The sequence below is a fragment of the Lepus europaeus genome, chromosome 3 (genome assembly GCF_033115175.1).
Source record: "Lepus europaeus isolate LE1 chromosome 3, mLepTim1.pri, whole genome shotgun sequence".
NCBI lineage: Eukaryota > Metazoa > Chordata > Mammalia > Lagomorpha > Leporidae > Lepus > Lepus europaeus.
In genome coordinates this window covers 130,118,187-130,138,632 of record NC_084829.1, presented here as the reverse complement: position 1 = coordinate 130,138,632, position 20,446 = coordinate 130,118,187, and the positions used below count along the sequence as shown (strand labels likewise).

Here is a 20,446-nt window from a genome sequence, read left to right as displayed (position 1 = left end):
AGAAATCTAAGTTTGCATTAACATATATAAACAGAAAAAGAATTGGATTCCATAAAAATTAAAAGTAATGTTAAACTCTCTACTTCGTTAGGTGTTTCCCAATGGTCCTGCTCATTCCTTTATGTCTTCAGTAGTGAAATGGTTAAAGTTCACTCTAACCATCTTTCAAAATGTCACACATCCCTGACAAAACCAAATCTGAATTAATGAGAAGACTCTAAACAACAATCCTCTAGCATATAATACACGAACACCCATACTGTGAAATCTTCGAGCCCTGCAACAGAGTAAGGGGGAGTAATAGCTCCTGTCCCCTTCATGTTCTCCCTTCTCGATTTCAGACCCTCCCTCTCCTGACCAGTCAGGTCTGTGTGCCTCTGGGGATTGTGCTAAGCCATTAGATACACATCCACACCTCCACATACATATCTATCAAGGTTTTTGGTTTGCTTTATTTTGCCACATAAAAGGGACAAAATAGAAGGGCACTGCTCTGAAACATTCTTTGGTGTTTAACTTTGTGTGTCATTCAGCTTTCTGTTGCAAGATTAATTTTCCTGATGACAGCTGCATATTATCTATAGTTTCATGTACTATAATTCATGTAGCCAACTTTTGTTCCCCAACTTCGTGATTCATTTATTTATTTTTTAGTTTAAAGATCTTAATTGGCTTTATTTTCTATTCTATAATTGGGCAATACTTCATTCCATAAAATAGAATAATTGTTCCAAGTATTGTTATTTTAAACATGCTACAAGGAATACCATGTGCATTCTATTTTTATGCATTTATACTGTGTATTATATATACACCCTGAAGTAAAGCCAAAGGTATGGTAAGCACACTAAATTTTTTTAAAACTATATAATAAGTGCTATAATTCCTACATATTTTTTCACAATGTATATATTTTCCTCACAATTGACAACAGTATACTTTAATTCCTTCATGGACCTTTTTGAAAAAAATCACATTTAAATGAAATTTTTATTGTGGTAATTAGAGTCGCATGTAGTTCTAAACACAAGGGAGACTCTTTTACACTTTTCCCAACATCTAACAATCATAATATCTTGCAAAGCTGTAATATCAAATCAAATCATTATAGAATACTGATATTGACATATAAAATTTAGATAGTCTTGCACACTGTCTGCTAAAATTTCAGTATTAATTTTGAAAGATAATGTTTAATTCTAAACAAAAGTAAAAATATTTACATACACTTTATTTTTTCAGGAACTAAATTTTTTCTTTTATATTTTTGTGATGGTGGCAATTAAAAATGTAGTAAAAGAGAAAGGATCACATAGAAAAGAAACTTGTAAAATAGAGACAAGGGGGGAAGTATATGACAAAATATTAAGCATGCTATGCAAGGGAATGGAAATAGTCATTCAAGTTATCCTTGTGTCTCTTACTCAAAGGAGGCTGAAGAGGATGTCCAGTTTTTGAGCACCAGCCAACAGGGTGAATATCAGGAGAATCTGCATCTATCCAATAGTCATAGCAACTATTCCAGCCATCAAAGTGAACCTGTATAAGGGAAGGAAATCCACAGTACAAGTGACCATTCACAGAAATTCCTACGTTCTTACTGCAAATATTAGCTACACCAATAAATCATTTCAATTATTTAAAATACCTGGTTCAGTATCAGAAAAAGAGGTAATTTTTAACTGCCTTCAACAGAGCATGTAACCATCAAAAAATGCCTTGCAAAAGGCACTTAAGGTGCAAAAGTTCCACAAATGCATTAGGTATACCTCTCAGCACTGAGTAACTTGTACATAGGAGCTGCATTACAATATCGTCATACTATCAACACCAAACACCCAATATTACCAAAGGAATTGAAAAATCAGGGAGGAAAGGGAGAGAAGGTGCGATGGGAGAGTGGAATAGAAGAACTTTCAAGTCAATCTCCAGTACATATCCGAGATTTTTGCTAAATCTTTCAAAAAATTCAACACCCTACTAGAAAGACCTCCAATTTACAAAGTAGCTATCTACTAATACATGCTGAAGTATTACAACTTCCTCATAAGTAAGTATGAAAAAAGGGCCAATATTGGGGTAAGTGGGTTAAACCATGGTTTGCATTGCTGGAATCCCACAGCAGAGGATATGAATCCTGGCTGCTCCAAATGTAGCCCAGCTCCCTGCTAACTCTATGCAAGAAGCCAGCAGAAGATATCTTAAGTACTTGGCCCCCTGCCACCCAGGTACAAGTTCCTTGCTTCTGGCTTCAGCTTGGCCCAGACTTTGTTGTGGTAATTTGGGGAGTAAACCAGCAGATAGATCTCTTTTCTCTCCCTCTCTCTCTCTTTTCTCCCTCCCCCCCACCCTGTTTCTCTTTGTGTAGCTCAACCTTTCAAATATGTAAATAAATCCTTTTTTATAAATTTCAATATCTCTCAATGACACCTTATAAAGCAGACCAGTGCTAGCCTTTGTTGGCCACCACAGGAAAGAACAGCTGGTCTTTTGTCCAGGTCACTAAGGATTAGCTACATATCCTTCAGGTATTATATTTCAAATCAAGTTTGCCAGTTAGATTTCTATTAAATGTCTACAATGAGGCCTGTGTTGTGGTGTAGCGGGTTAAGCCACTGCCTGCAGTGCCAGCATCCCATATGGGTGCCAGTTCGAGTCTAGGCTGCTCCACTTCTGATCCAGCTCTCTAATAATGGCCTGGGAAAGCAGCGGAGGAGGGTCCAAGTAGTTGGGGCACAGTAACCACATGGGAAAATGGGAAGAAGCTCCAGGCTCCTGGCTTCGGCTTGACCTAGCCCTAGCCATTGCAGTCATCTGGGGACTGAACCAACAGACATAAGATTTCTCAGGGCAGGCGCTGTGGCGTAGTGGGCTAAGCTTCCATCTGCAGTGCCAGAATCCCATATGGGCGCAGGTTCAAGACCTGGCTGCTCAACTTTTGATCCAGCTCTCTACTGTAGCCTGGGAAAGCAGCAGAAGATGGCTCAACTCCTTGGGCACCTGCATCCACATGGGAGACTCGGAAGAAGCTCCTGGCTCCTGGCTTCGGATCGGCCCAGCTCTGGCCATTGTAGCCATCTAGAGAGTGAACCAGTGGATGGAAGACCTCTCTCTGTCTCTCCCTCTCTCTTGTCTGTAATTCTACCTCTCAAATAAATAAATAAAAATCTTTAAAAAATAAAAGACCTCTGTCTCTCCCTCTCTATCTTTCAAAAAAAAAAATAAATCTTCAAAAACAAATCTATGAACCACTTACTCTTTATAAATCAGTAACTACCAGATAGATAAAAAATTCAAACATTAAAAACTGAACAAATACAGTTTAGAAGAATGCTTAAGAGAAGTTATTTGTAATTGTAGCGTGGGATAGCTCATCTAATAAGGCACCAAACCCAGCAGCTATAAAAGATAGGACTGATCAATACAATTACATAAAAATTTGAAACTTCAGAGTGGCAAATAGAACCACCAACAAGATGGAAGACCCATCAAGAAAGTGAAAGAACACATTTGCTACAAGGGGAAAAAGCACTTTCTTCCTTAATTTATAAAAACACTAGACATCAATATAAAAAAAATGGAAAACCCAATAGGAAGATGGGAAATAGATACAAATGCATTATCAAGAAACTAAATATAAATGATGGTTAAACATATGAAATTAATTTCACTTATAAACTACAAAGTAACATCACAAGATGCAATTCTTCTCTCAGCCTGCCAACAGTATTCAAGGTTTGGTAATTCCCATGGCTGGTAAATGTGAGATTACATGGGCATTCTCACAGACTGTTGTTAATTGGTAAGAGATTTCTGGGAGAGCTATTTGTCAATAACAAGCATTGCTTAAAAAACAATCATTGCTTAATGATATAGTATCTTTTTACTTAATAATCTCAACAACTCATTATTTGTAGTAGAAAATAACTAGAAGCAACCAGAGTGTTAACAATCAAAAGACAATCTGAAGTTATGGAATGTAAATATAGATGGGCTCAAAACAAAGTCCTTTGCAACAAATCCACTTTTTTCAGGCTTAGAAATCAGTTTCCCTAGAATCAAAACCATGCAGAATTCCACACCTGGCAAAAATAATGGATATTAAAGAAAACAGAGTCACAAAGATTAACTGGCAGCTAACATATGACAGCCTCACAGAGAGACAGGAGGAATAACTAGGCCCAGAATTCAACAATCTGAAAGAAAATCATTCATTATTCACACACATTGAGTAGAAAAGCAGCACTAAAATAGTTAGTTCAAAACTCTCTCCTTTCCTTTGATCAAAACCAACATGCAAATAATGTTGAGAACGATACCCAAAATTTTCTGAAAATAGTAACTTCTGATATAATAATAAAGTTCATAGTACTAAAGTAAGTTCTCAACATTCTAATTCTCATCAGATCCTAAAGTGATTACTGTTTTATTAAACATCAGAAACTCCAACGTTTTCTGTTCCTGCTATCCTTGAATTGCACTGCTTTTACATAGAACTAATATTCACATAACCTACGTTCTTTTTGTTGTAAACAGCTGAATTTTATTTTGTTTTTTAATCTTTTAAAAGATTTATTTATTTTATTTGGAAGTCAAAGATACAGAGACAGAGAAACAGGGAGAGTGAGAGAGTTTTAAGATTTTATTTATTTGTTTTTTTTTTTTTAATTTTTATTTTTTGACAGGCAGAGTGGACAGTGAGAGAGAGACAGAGAGAAAGGTCTTCCTTTTGCCGTTGGTTGCCGCAGTAGCACGCTGCGGCCGGCGCACCACGCTGATCCGATGGCAGGAGCCAGGTGCTTATCCTGGTCTCCCATGGGGTGCAGGGCCCAAGCACTTGGGCCATCCTCCACTGCCTTCCCGGGTCATAGCAGAGAGCTGGCCTGGAAGAGGGGCAACCGGGACAGGATTGGTGCCCCGACCGGGACTAGAACCCGGTGTGCTGGAGCCGCAAGGCGGAGGATTAGCCTAGTGAGCCGCGGCGCCGGCCATGATTTTATTTATTTGAAAGGCAGAGTTACACAGAGAAAGAGAAAAGGAGAGATCTTTCATCCGCTGGTTCATTACCCAAATGGTCACAATGGTCAGAGCTTGGCCAGGCTAGAGCCAGGAGCCAGAAGCCCACCCTGTGTCTCCCACATGGGCACAGGGGTCCAAGTACTTGGGCCATCCTCTGCTGCTTTCTACCGAGTATTAGCAGGGAACTGGATCAGAAGTGAATCAGCTGGGACTCAAACCAGCACCCATATGGGATGCTGGCCCTGCAGGCAGCCACAACTTCCAGGAGCCAGGGGCTTCTTCCAAGTATCCCACGTGGGTAGCAGGGGCCTAAACACCTGGGTCATCCTCTGCTGCTTTTCCCAAGACTTTACAATAATATGTGGGAAAATCTATTCATGGAGCCCAAAAACATTTTTTACAAAGATACTTGAATTTTAAAAAGCAACTCAGCAACCATGCCCAATTCGGTAAATTCTAATGAAAATAGGCTATTATGGATCAAAATACAGTATGGATTATTTCGTTTGCAAACATTTCCAATTAAACTTTACAAAAACAAACACAATTTTCACCTAGAAGTATTCAGACCTTTATAAAATCTTCACACATTATTGACAATTTCAAGACTAAGACAACAGTATTTTTAGAGTGTACTTTTTTTAAAACAAATGAATTTTTTGTTGATGTGAAAGGTAAATCAGTACAACACATTTTTAATTTTTTTATATTTATTTTTTGGAGGTAGCTGTTATGCTATAGTGGGTTAAGTCAGTTTGTGATGCCTAAATCCCATGGTGGAGTGTCAGTTTGAGTCCAAGCTCTTCTACTTCTGCTAATGCTTCATGGGAGGCAGCAGATGATGGCTCAAGGCTTGGGTTTCTGTCACCCACGTATGAAACTGTGATGGAGCTCCTAGCTCCTGGACTGGCTGAGGCCTAGCTGTTGCAGCGGTTGAGAGTGAACCAATCTCTCTTACTTCGCTGCACCCCCCACCCCCAACCCTCTCTGTCTCTCTCACTCTTTGAAAGGCACAGCAACAGAGACAGAGAGGGACAGAGAAAGATACACCACTTCCTGGTTCACTCCTGCAAAGGCCCAGGGCTGCACCAGGCCAAAGTCAAGAGCCCAGAGCTCAACCTGGGTCTTCCACATGGGCAGCAGGGACCCAATGACCTCAGCCATAATCTGCTGCCTCCCAGAGGACACACTAAGAAGAAGCTGGAATCAGAGGTGGAGCCAGGACTGTAACCCAGGGACTCTGATGTAGGATGTGGGCATCCCAAGTGCCTTCTTAACAAATGTCGACCCCAGTAAAAACACATTGTAGACCCAGGTGTGTACTCTCTTCTGAGACTGAAGTTACATCTGAAAGGTTATCAACCCATAAAGACAAACAACAAGGAAAGTAGCTGACAGAGGGGAAATGATAGTGATGTATCCAGAGCATGAAATTGAGTGCTGACCTACTCAGGACAATGGGTTGGTTGACACTTTGGTGCTCAGAGAAGGGGACCTGGACTAGAAGCCAGATGAGTACATCCTGGAGAACCCAAGAGGGACTTAGCCCAGAGACAGCCAGTGCTTAAGGAGGAGGGTCTGGAAAATGGAAGAACTGTCTCAAAGTCTAAATGTGGAAGGATTTGAGCCCAGATCTACTCCATCCCAAACACCAAGGCAACAGCAAAAACAGCAAATGTTCTTTCTAAAGAAATACAAATGCTGAGGGTCTGAACTCCAGCATCAAAGGAGTGTAGGCCTGTGCCAGACAAGAATTCCATGGGCCAAGTGAGAGGCTACATAGTCCAACCCCATCATTTCTTTTGTCCCATAAGAGCAGCCATTGGGCCCAGCCTTTCTGTGGGGAAACTGGCAGAAATTGAAAGCTTCCAGAAAGGGATCCACAGGCCAATAAATGGTGATCTTCCTGTAGAAACACTGGCTCTTCGTTTTCTTCTGTTACAGAAAAGTGCACCAGTCAAAAGTTCCACCCACGAAAACAATTTTTGGTGCCTTTTGCTTACTGAGAGCACATGCACAACTATCACTTGACATTTGAGGAAAGCGAATGTGAAAGCAGAGGTCAAACTAATTAAGAAATTAGGAGGAAATAAGCAAAGGACAGAAGAAAAACTCTCACCACTATCCTCAGATAAGAAACAATTACAGGAAACAGAAGAAAAACTGACACCAATATCCTCAGATAAGAAACAAAATTGCTACAGAAAATAAGATGCTATTTTTAAAAGGAGGGGGTGGACCAGAAAATCCGAAGAAAACTCTTGAAAATTAAAAACATATAGTTATAATTAGAAGCGTAATATAGGATTTGGGAAATACATTAGATATCTCTAAGCAAGTAGAATTTTAAAACCGCGAGACTCACAAGAAAGAAAATTAGTGAGTTAATCCAAGAGGTTCAATACCAGAATAGCAGAGCTTCCAAAAACAGATCAGAGAAGACAAGAGGAAGTTATCAAAGCAGTAATACAGCACTTCTGGAAAAACAGAAGGATGTGAAACTCTCAGAGTGAAAGGCACAAGTACTCTGTATGACAATCAGGCAAGACCCCAATAACAAGACATGCTACCACAAAATAGCTGAATATCCATGACAGAGAGACAGTCCTGAGAGCTTCCAGAAAGAAAAGGATTTCTCCCAAAGAGAAGGAACCAGCATGGCCTTACACGTCTTCTCAAAGGATGTGAGAAGGCTATTATATGCTGACATTTTCAGGCATGCAAGGAGTCAAAAAATATGCTTCTCACATACCCTTTCTTAGGAAGATCCAAAGAGATATGCTTTAGCAGGTACCATGCAAAGCAAAGTATGTGACCCAGGAAAATGAAATATAGCTTAGTCTGTGAGCAAACAGAAGTTCACAGTACAGATGATCCTTGACTTCTTATAGGGCAACTATCCAATAGACCCGCCACAGACAAAAAAAAAAAATGTACTTAGTAAACCTAATTGCACATCACAGGTTGGCCCAGCCTACTTTACGTGTGCTCAGAACATAAAGTGGTTGGGTAAAATCATCTAATACAAAGCCTATTTTATAATGAAGAACAGAATAACTCATGTTATTTATTCAGTACTATACTGAAAGTGAAAAATAGAATAGAAAGTCAAATCACTGTAAGTCACAGACTATCTATAAATCTACCTACACTGGAATAAGTGGCAGTAAACTGTTTAATAGCCGAATATGTGAAATAGGATATAAATTAAAAACCTGATTTTAATCAACAATTTTCCTTCACCAGAATGAGGACTTTTAAAAATTAATTATTTAAAAATATTAGTTAACATATAGTGCTTGTATACTTAATGGAGTATAGTACAATATTTCAACACACACATACACACACACACAGTATAAACTGATCACACCAGGAGATGAACTTTTCCATTTTTTTCATCTTTTCTCTCTGTGTGTGGAGCCTCCCAGCTCCTCTCCACCAGATTCTTCTTTTTCTTCTTCTTCTTTTTTTTTTTTTTTAAGATTTATTTATTTGGAAGAGTTAGAGTTAGAGAGAGAGAGAGAGAAGGAGAATCAAAGAGAGAAACATCTTCCATCCGTGTTTACTCTCCAAATGCCTGCAACAGCCAGGGCTTAGCCAGGCTGAAGTCAGGAGGTTCTTTGGGTTCTCCTACATGGGTGGCAAGCGCCCAAGGACCTGAGCCACCTTCCACTGCTTTCCCAGGTGCATTAGCAAGGAATTAGATTGGAACTGGTGCAGCTGGGACTTGAACCCGGCAACCACAGGGGATGTGTACACTACAGGAGCTAGCTAAACCCACTGGGCTGTAGTGCCAGCTCCTCCAGTTGTTTTTATTCTAATTTAACTTCATTTATATTTACTTACTTATCTTTTTACAGATTTTATTCATTTATTTGAAAGGCAGAGTTACAGAGAGAGGAGAGACATCCACTGGTTCACTCCCCAATGGTTCCAATGGCTAGGGTTGGGCCAGGCCAAAGCCAAAAGCCAGGAGTTTCTTCTAGGTCTTGCACATGGGTGGGAGGGACCCAAGGACCCAAGTACTTAGGCCATCTGTTCCCGGTTTCCCAGGCACATTAGCAGGGAGCTGGGTTGAAAGTAGAGCAGCTGGGACTCGAGCCAGAGTCCATATGGGACGCTGGGGTCATAGGTAGCAGGTAACTGGCCATATCACAATGCCATCCCCTCTCCTCCAGTTCTGTATCCAGCATATAATACATTTTTTGTGGATTATAGTCTTCCCACAGTGCTGTGAAACACCAGAACTCATTAATGGAACTATTTCGGTACCCATTATCCAACCTTCCTCTATCCTTTACCTCCCATCCTTACTGTTCTCCAGCAATCACTATTCCATTTCAGATGAGCTATTTTTAACTTTCACACTTGAGAGCCAAAGTACAATATCTGCCTTTCTGTGTCTGACTTATTTCATTTAATGTAACAATCTTCAATTCCATCCATTTTGTTATAAAAGTCAAGATTTCACTTTTCTTTGAATGATATTATGCCATGTACCTATACCACATCATCTTTATCCATTCATCCACTGATGCACAACTAGGTTGATTCCCTATCTTCAGCTCTTGAGAACAGAGCTGCTGGGTGGGAGTTAAGGAATCTCTTTCATAGACTGATTGCATTTCCTTCACATACATACCCAGAAGGGAGACAGCTGGGTCATACAGCATATGCATTCATTGTTTAAGAGCTAATTTTTATCCCTGTGAAGCTTAAAGTACTAAGCTATGCTAATAACTCAGCCTGCATTTTCCTCTTCTGAAAACAAAAAAATGAGCTTTCGTGCCGTATCATCTCCCATGTTAGTAAAATTCCTACTGGTGGAAGTGTTTATATTCTCAGAAGCCTCTAATGAATTCTGATACTGAATCAATGCCACCTCTTCACTGACATGTTGAGGACTCCACAACAGAAGGCCATTGTGCTGCGATTCACTTTCAGTCATTAAACTCACCTGGTAATTATGAAAACACGGATGCCCACTGTACTTCTCATAGCCTGCTCTTTTTGGGGAGTTAAGGAAGGACCAGGATGCTAGAGAATTCAGCTGGAAGAGCTGAATTAACTAACAGAACCACCCACACCCACTGCAGAGTATGTGACCTTCATGCAACCAAATCTGTGTGTGTGTGTGTATTATATATATATTACAAAAGTAATATATATTCCTGAGACCCAAAATTAAAAAGAAAACCTAATCATTCATAATCCCAACACCCTGACAGAGCACTGTCAATACCTGGGGATGTTTCTTTACAGAACTGCTTACGAAGGGATTCACAGCAGATTCATAGAGTGGCAGATGCCCTAAATAGCACTCTGGCCTCAGAATCAGCCTTTAAGGCATTCAGATCTGGCTAAAAAGCCCATGAGAGTATTTCAGGCATGGAAAGCCAAGACACTCTGGCAAAAAAAAAAAAAAAAAAAAAAAAAAAAAAAATTACCTAAATGAAAGATCTCTGTGAGTGAGATCCCGGTGGAAAGAACAGGCCATCAAAGAGGGAGGTACCTTTCTCTGAAGGGAGGAGAGAACTTCCACTTTGACTATGGCCTTTTCTAAATAAGATTGGAGTTGGTGAACTTAAGAGGCTACCATAGCCTTGGCAGCTCATGACAAGAGCCTCAGGTGATTACTGACGTCATAAATAAGTGTCAATTGTTAAATCAATAACAGGAGTCACTCTGCACTTACTCCCCATGTAAGATCTCTGTCCTTAATGTGTTGTACTAAGCGAATTAATGGTAAGACTACTACTCAAATAGTACTTTATACTTTGTGTATCTGTGTGGGTGCAGTCTGTTGAAATCTTTACTTAGTAAATACTAAGTTGATCTTCTGTATATAAAGATAATTGAAAATGAATCTTGATGAAGAATGGGAAGGGAGAGGGTTGCAGGTGGGAGGGAGGTTATGGGGGGAAAAGCTGCTATAATCCAAAAGTTGTACTTTGGAAATTTATATTTATTAAATAAAAGTTAAAAAATAAAAAAAGAACTGCTTATGTATCTGTTCTGTAGGAAAAAGCAACAGATCACAGATATGTTAAACCTGAGTTTTTCAGCTGCCCATGTTAATATTCTTCTAAAATACTTAATTTTAACATCATGTAGACATAATAATCTATTTTACCCATCAGCTATTATGGTTGTTCCAGATGTTAAATATTATAAACAGCACTGTTACATTTTCCATGAGGCTTTTATCTTTGCAAATTCCTTCTGGTTATTCCCTTAACATCAATTCTTAAGACTGAAATTCTTGAATAAGAGGATAAACAAAAATCTAAGATTTTGATGCTTATCACCAAACTGTTCTTTGGAAAGGCTGAGACACTTTACATAATCCCTCCGTACATAATCCATAAGAGATAATTCACTTTTCATACACCGAAACCAAAGCAATTTTTTTCAAATTGAATGTGACTTACAAAAGTAACATTTTTAATTCTGTATTTCTTTGATTATCAGTCTAGATTCTCTCTTAAAATACTTTTAGTTCTAAAATACTCTATTTTATGACATATTACTACCAAGTATATTTAAGAACATGCACTTGAATAAAGGCATCATATAAAATTTTCCAAAAGGTTCAATCATTATATAACCTTAAAAAATAATGAATTGATATTTTTATTTTATAAATTTTATAAAAATATCACATTTGCACAATTTCCATGTTATTTTATAATTTATAAATCACTGAGGATGTGTTTTTTTATTATTATTGAACAGCATAAACTTAGATTCCTACAGTTTAGGACTGCGATTCAGTTCTACCACTGCCAATGATAAATACAAGAAGTCATTTAATCTTTCTGAGGCTCTCCCGCATCCACACAATAGTGGTAACATCCATCTCCAACACTGCAATTACTAGAAATGTCACAATATGTGAGGGCAGTGTTACCCTGTAAAATGCAACGCACATCTAGTGTCTTGCTGTCAGGATAACTATTACTATTCCTACTAGACATTCTGAACAATCCCATGAAGTAAGCACAGTGGCTGTTGTTCTGATTTGAGAGTGACATTAATGATGAAGCTTGAGACAGAGATGAGGCCTCCTGCTCCTAATCTGGACCATGACACTTCACAATCACCTGAGACTCACACACCGAACCCATCTTCCTGAGACCCCCTGCTCACTTTACAAGAGGTATCTGGTATTTAATACTCCAACTCAAAATTTCTATATGCCTTCACTTACCCACTTATCTTTTCTTGTTCTATGTTAACATACAGGATTTTCTGCTACAAAGACTATATCTAACACATCTCACAAAAAAAAAACACTACTTTTTACCTTTTTTTTTTTTTTTTTTACTTTTTACCTTTTAAAAAATGAGCATACTACTGGAGAATGACATACTGCATTTTCTTCTGAACATATTATTATCAATGTGCTATATCTACATTTTCATCCAAATACACACTTAAAATACTAAAAATCCACTCAGAGAGAAATGCCTTAGTCAAATTAAAGGGGAAAGCTAAATGAAAGCTGACTTACAAAGATGCACAGTCACTTATTTTGCATACTTCTATGATTTTATTAAGATTATCATGCAAAATATCTTGTAACAAAAGACAAACCCAAACCACAAAAGAGAACACTTACTTTTATTCGGTGATCATCGGTATCTGCAACAGTAGCTACTCTAATAAACATGGGGTTTCTTTTGTCTACAACCTCAAGCTTCATTTTTTTCTGGAATCCATGTGGAGGTTTCTGTGATAACAGAAAATGTTCACAGTGAGATTCAGAGGAAGAGAAGGTGGACTCGGCGCTACCCAGGAGGAGGGGCAGCAGATGAGCTCTTTGGAGAATGAGCCCTACAGACTCAAGTTCCTAGAGTGGTCCTCGACCTCACCTTCCCCCTCCAAAGACACAATCCCAACACACCTGTGTAAGCAAGAGAAACAGCCTGAGAACCTAGTCTAGGAGCACATAAAGGCTGAAGCCTGAACACTACAGATACTTGGCAAGCCACAGCAAAGACAAGACAGCATTCGCAACTGTTGGAACAGTCCTGGTCAAAACCAGCAAGTATGAAATTTATGGAGAGAGAAAAAGAAATTTTAAACAGTGGCTCTTGGGGCCAGCACTTAGTGGGCTAAGCCTCTGCCCGAGGCATTGGCATCCCATACAGGTGCTAGTTCCTGCCCTGGCTGCTCTTCTTCCAGTGCAGCCCTCTGCTGATGGCCTGAGAAAGCAGTGGAAGATGGCCCAAATACTTCGGTCCCAGCACCCACGTGGGAAACAAGGAAGAAGCTCTTGGCTCCTGGCTTTGGATCAGCTCAGCCTCAGCCATTGTGGCCATTTTGGGAGTGAACTAGAGGATGGAAGACCTTTCTGTCAGTCTCTCCCTCTCTGTCTGTAACTCCACCTTCTCAAATAACTAAATAAATAAATATCTTAAAAAAAAAAAATAAAAGTGGGTCAGACAAGATACCAGGATGAGAAGGGATAATGAAGGCAAAAGGGGGAAAAGAACTTAAAGAAAAAAAAAAGACAATTAGTAATCAAAATGTGTAAGATATGATGGCTCTTACAGGAACAGGAGAAAGGCAAACCGACACCTCAGTACTCAGAAAAAACCTCCAAAAATGTTTCAGGCAATAATTGGTATGGTATTTGGCAAATTACTACAATTGTCTGAGCTTCAAGGGCCTCTTCTGTAAAGGGGGAATAATAAAAGTGTTCTGAAAATTAAGTGAGAGTATTCTATAAAGAATACAGAATAATCAATGCGAGGCATCAAAAGGCCAAACTAGAGAAATCTGTTTCTTCTCTGATTTGACACCAGGTTTGTAGAATTGTTCTGATCTAACTCCATCCAGTTTAAAGCAAAGGGTAATTCAGCCTTGCTTTGTCACAGACTAACTTAAAGGGCAGATAAAAATTCAAAAATAAAGCAAAATTCTAAAAGGATCATTTGAAGTATTGTTTATGGTAACACTAATCATGTCACATTTTTAAAAATTTAAGTATTGTATCTTCTCCTTGAAACTCAGGGGAAAATATAAATGACAAAGCAAGCTATTTGAGATGAAAAAGTAAAAAATTTATTTCATTTCTTATTCTTGCTTAGAATTGAGGTTTACTTTAACATCTCAGTACGTTATATGCAGGAAGCAATGAACTCGGGTTAGAAATATACTGAAATGAAAGCAGGTGACCTTACATTTCAGTAATTAAGCATGCTGATTTATAGCAGTAAAAAAAAAAAAAAAACCAACCATATTGTGGTTTGCCATAAACAAACCCAAGGGATTACAAATACAATTTCACTGGAACACATTTTCCTATCCCAATTTGGGCTTTCCAAGTATCTAACCAGAAAAACAGAAGCCCATTGTAAGGCTCCAACAACTCACCCCACACAGTCTGGGGCCCATCAACTGTGGTATGTATACACGATGGAATACTACTCAGCCATAAAAAATGAAATCCTGTCTTTCGCAACTAAATAGATGTAATTGGAGACCATTATGCTTAGTGAAATAAGCCAGTCCCCAAAAGACAAATATGTTTTCCTTGATTTGTGGTAACTAATATACAGAGTATAAAAAAAACTAATATGCATGAGCGAAACTACATTTTGAAATCTGACTATTGTTTATAGCCCTTGTCTTTACTCTTAAGGAACAGTGGTTTTCCTACTTATTACTTATTGAATTCTTTACTTAGTGAAGGGTTAAGCTTCTGATTATAAAGTAAATTCAAAGAATGTCACTGTAAAAATTAAAAGAAAAATAAAAGAGGAGGGAGGTAGAAACAAATATAGTGTGGGAAGTATTCTTATGCTCTTAAAACCATTCATATGAAATACATGAAATCTGTTCCATATATATATTAGCTCACATAAATGAGCACTAGCTCATTTGCAATTATCTTGCAAGGAAACTCTGAAGTCCAAAGTAAAAATATATTTTAGATGCCAGCAACAAAAATCCTAGCAATAATTTTGACTTTCAAAATTGTAACACATCACATTTTGCCTTCTGATTTCTTCTCATTCCTTTCTGGTTTACCAAGACAATCTTTTCGATGGTTCAATTTAAATGAATAAATGATACATCTAAACACATCAATCAAATATTGCAAAATGCATATCTTACCACTTTGAAAGCTCTTGCAGGAGCAGGTAAAGAATTGGTTTCTTCTAAATACTTATCCCAAGAAAAATGTTTCACATTTGGATAACCTAAGGGAGAAAAGAAAATTCAAATTCTCTTAAATTTATCCAAAATAATACTGAGAATAGTGAACTGTTCTATAAACATTATGAAATAATATATTAATATTTATATTGAGATCATATTACCAATATAACCTAGGAAACTGTGCTTATATACACATAACTTTACACTACTCACTCATTCAGAACTATTTGTAATAATCAGTTTGTTGTCACCTTAATCATGATTTATTATTTTTTAAATAAAAATGTTATACATACTGCTGTAAATGTGTATGTATAATTTATATTGTCAGGTAAGGATAGTCATACACATAAGAAAGATATCACAAATACCCTTTAATTTAGCAATTTTATTTTTACCTACTGAAGAAAATGAAATATGTGTGGGTATGTGATTATTTACATAATCATAGTTGTTTCTAAATGTGAAAATGTAAAAACAAGTTAATTGATCCTCAATACAGAAACATACAAAAAAAAGTAAAGTACATTTGAAACAGAATGCAATCATTAAAAAGAATGCAGCAAATCCGTATGTACTAATATGTGAAATATTCCAAGTGTATCTATGTATTGTGAGGTCAAAGAAACACACACAAACAGTGGAAAACTATCAATAGAATGTTTTCTAAAATGACCCTGTCTTCCCTCTTGCCCCCTTTTCTGCTCCAGAGCCCAAAATTCATGCGGCAAGATAAAGCAGGGGTTGGTGGTGGCCCAGAAAAGATGGAAATTTATTACTGAAAAAACACTAAGAAAACCAGTGCATGCCTTGGAGGTAATGGAAGCCAAGTTTCTCAGTGAGAAGAGAGCAACACATATGAAAACAGGAAAACCAGAAAGAAGCCAAAGCTGTTGACTGTGATTCAGAGTTAATGTCATGGTTTTCGGTGCATATAGATACAAAAATAGATAAGGAAACTATTGCATGTATTTGCATATGTTTTCTAACTATTTCCACTGAAAGGCCCAGAGCAGCAGCACCCTAGGAACAATGAGCACACTTAGCCTCCAGATCCATCCTTTCTAAACATCATTCTCTGTTAAAAGGAACCACAGATTCACAGAGAAACAGCTGGCAATGGGTGAGGCCAGGGAAACCACAAGACAAGTGCTGCTGAGCCACAAAGCGAGACAGTCTCAAAAAGTGGTTTCGATGTCAAAAGGACACAGGAATCAGCTAGGAGGGGATCCCACTAGCTAAAACCTGGGGGAATATGGAAGAAATAACAAATTATAACTCATTAATAAAAACAGCAATCTAGGGGTACACCCTGATACACTTAAATTAAGACATAGGAAGTTGAGAAAGTTATTCTTTGCAGAAGAATATCAACTAATTATGAGCAAGGGATGATGAAATAAGAAAAATTATCATTTGTCAGAATGATAATTCATACTAGAAATATCAACACATGTTAAAACTAGCAAATAACAATGAGATCAGAAACAATACTTATACAGTCTGAAAACATCTCTCCAGAAATACTTATGGATTACAGAGAAAAACAACTGCATTAGTAGATTGCAAATATAATCTTGATCAATTAATGGTAAACAAGAACCAGTGACAGACTCACATCATGTACCACCTAAGAGGAAGCAATGAGAACACAGCACTTTGTGATATTTCTGCCAAAAATGCACAACCTGTTTCTAAGCATGAGGCAATACCAACCACACTCAAATCAAGTCACGTTCTATAAAATGACAAAACTGTCCCCGAACACAGTAAGTCATATAAGTCAAAGAGAGCCTAATGGAAGGAGGCTGTAGGGATCTGACACTTGAATGCAATGCCTGATCCTTTTGCCATAAATGACATCATTCAAACTGACAAACTTTAATATGTCTCTGGATCAAGGGTATAGAAAGGCTCTGTACTCTTCTTGTAACTATCCTGTACATCTAAAATTGTTCCAAATTTAAGAATAAATTTCCAAAGATATATCTGCTTGTTTTCATTCAACAACATTTTTTTTTTTTTTTTTTTTTTTGACAAGCAGAGTGGACAGTGAGAGAGACAAAGAGAAAGGTCTTCCTTTTGCCGTTGGTTCACCCTCCAATGGCCGCCGCGGCTGGCGCACTGCGGCCGGCGCACCACGCTGTTCTGAAGGCAGGAGCCAGTTGCTTATCCTGGTCTCCCATGGGGTGCAGGACGCAAGCACTTGGGCCACCCTCCACTGTACTCCCTGGCCACAGCAGAGAGCTGGCCTGGAAGAGGCACCCCAACCAGGACTAGAACCTGGTGTGCCGGCAATGCAAGGTGGAGGATTAGCCTGTTGAGCCACGGCGCCAGCAACAACATACTTTTTTTTTTAACTTTTATTTAATGCATATAAATTTTCAAAGTACAGCTTATGGATTACAATGGCTTTCCCCCCCATAACTTCCCTCCCACCCACAACCCTAACCTTTCCCGCTCCCTCTCCTCTTCCATTCACATCAAGATTCATTTTCAATTATCTCTATATACAGAAGATCAGTTTAGTATATATTAAGTAAAGATTTCAACAGTTTGCACCCACATAGAAACACAAAGTGAAAAATACTATTTGAGTACTAGTTATAGCGCTAAATCACAATGTACAGCACATTAAGGACAGAGATCCTACATGAGGGGTAAGTGCACAGTGACTCCTATTGTTGACTTAACAAATTGACACTCTTGTTTATGGCATCAGTAATCACCCTAGGCTCTTGTCATGAGTTGCCAAGGCTATGGAAGCCTTTCGAGTTCGCCGACTTCGATCTTATTCTGACAGGGTCATCGTCAAAGTGGAAGTTCTCTACTCCCTTCAGAGAAAGGTACCTCCTTCTTTTGATGACCCGTTCTTTCCACTGAGATCTCACAGAGATCTTTCATTTAGTTTTGTTTTTTATTTGTTTGTTTTTTTTGTTTTTTGTTTTTTGTTTTTTTTTTGTCAGAGTGTCTTGGCTTTCCATGCCTGAAATACTCTCATGGGCTTTTCAGCCAGATCTGAACGCCTTAAGGGCTGATTCTGAGGCCAGAATGCTGTTTAGAACATCTGCCATTCTATGAGTCTGCTGTGTATCCTGTTTCCCATATTGGATCGCTCTCTCCCTTTTTTGTTCTATCAGTTAGTATTAGCAGACACTAGTCTTGTTTATGTGATCCCTTTTATTCTTAGTCCTATCATTATGATCAATTATGAACAGAAATTGATCAAATGGACTAGTGAGATGGCATTTGTACCTGCAACCTTGATGGCATTGAATTGGAATCCCCTGGTATGTTTCTAACTCTACCATTTGGGGCAAGTCAGCTTGAGCATGTCCCAAATTGTACATCTCTTCCCTCTCTTATTCCCACTCTTATATTTAACAGGGATCACTTTTCAGTTAAGTTTCAACATTTAAGAATAACTGTGTATTAATTACAGAATTAAACCAATAGTATTAAGTAGAACAGACAAAAAAAATACTAAGAGAGATAACATACTAAGTTTTTCATCAGCAATCAGGGCAAGGGCTGATCAAGTCACCGTTTCTCTCAACAACAACATACTTTTAAGGCACCTATCTCGCAAAAATTAAGAAATTTAAATCAGGGGCTGGCATTTTAGCATTAATGGGTTAAGCCAGTGCTGCAGCCCCATAAGGGTGCTGGTTTGAGTCCTGGTTGCTCTACTTCAGCTCCAGCTCTCTGCTAATGCACTTGGAAAAGCAACGGAGGATGGTCTAAGTCCTTGGGCCCTTGTACCCATGTGGGAGACCCAAATGAAGCTCCTGGCTCCTGGCTTTGGCTTGGCCTAACCCTGGCCATTGCAGCCATTTGGAGAGTGAATCAGTGGATGGAAAATCGATCAATCCCTCTCTTTCTCTCTCTAACTCTGCCTTTCAAATAAATAAAATAAATCTTTAAAAATAAAAAAATTTTAAATCAGAACATTCAAAATAAAAGTGATATGTATGCATATATTATGTGCTTCACCATTACAGATAGGAAACAAGCTTTTCTGGAGATATAATTAGCTACTAAACTGTCAAGAGGGTGGCTGGCATAGTAGCATAGCTGGTAAAGCCACCGCCTGTAATGTCAGAATCCCACATGGGTGCCGATTCAAGTCTTTGCTGTTCTACTTCTCATCCATCTCCCTGCTAATGGCCTGGGAAAAGAGGCAGAAGATGGTCCAAGTGCTCAGGCCAATTGTCACCCACATGGGAGACTTGGATGAAGCTTCCGGTTCCTGTCTTTGGCCTGACTCAGCCCTGGCTATTTCAGCCACTTTGGGAGTGAACCAGCAGATAAAAGATTAATCTCACTCTCTATCTATCTCTCTCTCTAAACTCTGCCTTGCAAATAAATAAATAAATCTTTTTAAAAAAATTAAGAGATAATTGCAATTAACTCTATTTTCCCTGTAAACTTAAAAATGAGTGGGTATTAATGTGTAACATGCATAATTTAAAATAAAAATAATTTTAAAAGGCAAAGATTTTAATTTTGGAAGAACAATAAAGACAGGCTACATGAATTGAGAAAACACAAACATGGAGAGGCCAGGTAAGTTCATCCATGAAGCAGCAGGGGCGATGCAAGAGCAGCCACAGGGGAACTGAGGGATCAGGATCCTCCCCGCCACAGGAGATCAGAGACCGGGCCAGCAACCTGCCTTAGACAATGGGGACCTGAGAAACTGCTTTTTTTTTCCCCTCAAGGACCAAAGAGTAACATCAGTACACGCCCAAAAAGCCAGTCTCTCTATTTGGCTGGTTTTTAAAATTTGTGTGCACATCCCTTCACTGTGTTAAGATATACATAAAATAAACTTGACTATTCTAATCATTTTGAGGTGTATAATCCTGTTGTTTAATGGTTCATTATTTATTACCAGATCTCTGAATGGAATCAAAAAGAGTCAAGTTTAAAGAAAGGATTGACAAATGGGCAGCTATGCAATCACCAGCCACTAGGATTTTATCAGCCACAGGACATAAGAAGGTTAGAATGGGGGCCAGTGTTGTGGTGTAACAGGTAAAGCTGCCGCCTGTGATGCTACCACCCCATCTGGGCACCAGTTCAAGACCTGGATTCTCTACTTCTGATCCAGGTCCCAACCTTGGCCGTTTCAGCCATTTGAGGAGGGGACCACCAGATGGAAGATCTCTCTCTCTCTTTCTGCCTCTCCCTCTATGTGACTCTGTCTTTCAAGTAAATAAATAAATCTTAAGAGAGAGAGAGTGGGAGAAAG

The 20,446-nt window shown here is 38.6% G+C and overlaps 1 protein-coding gene across 7 annotated transcripts in view; it reads right to left on the bottom strand.

The window, feature by feature from the left end:
* Window positions 1-20,446, bottom strand: part of L3MBTL3 (L3MBTL histone methyl-lysine binding protein 3) — a 145,679-nt gene that overhangs the window by 60,246 nt on the left and 64,987 nt on the right. For all 7 annotated transcript variants that reach the window (XM_062186748.1, XM_062186754.1, XM_062186750.1 and 4 more), the window contains 3 exons: window positions 15,148-15,233; window positions 12,644-12,754; window positions 1,425-1,539 (listed from right to left, as the gene is read on the bottom strand). In XM_062186748.1, coding sequence (XP_062042732.1) covers window positions 1,425-1,539; window positions 12,644-12,754; window positions 15,148-15,233 — 312 coding nt within the window. The remainder of the gene's footprint in view (window positions 1-1,424; window positions 1,540-12,643; window positions 12,755-15,147; window positions 15,234-20,446) is intronic.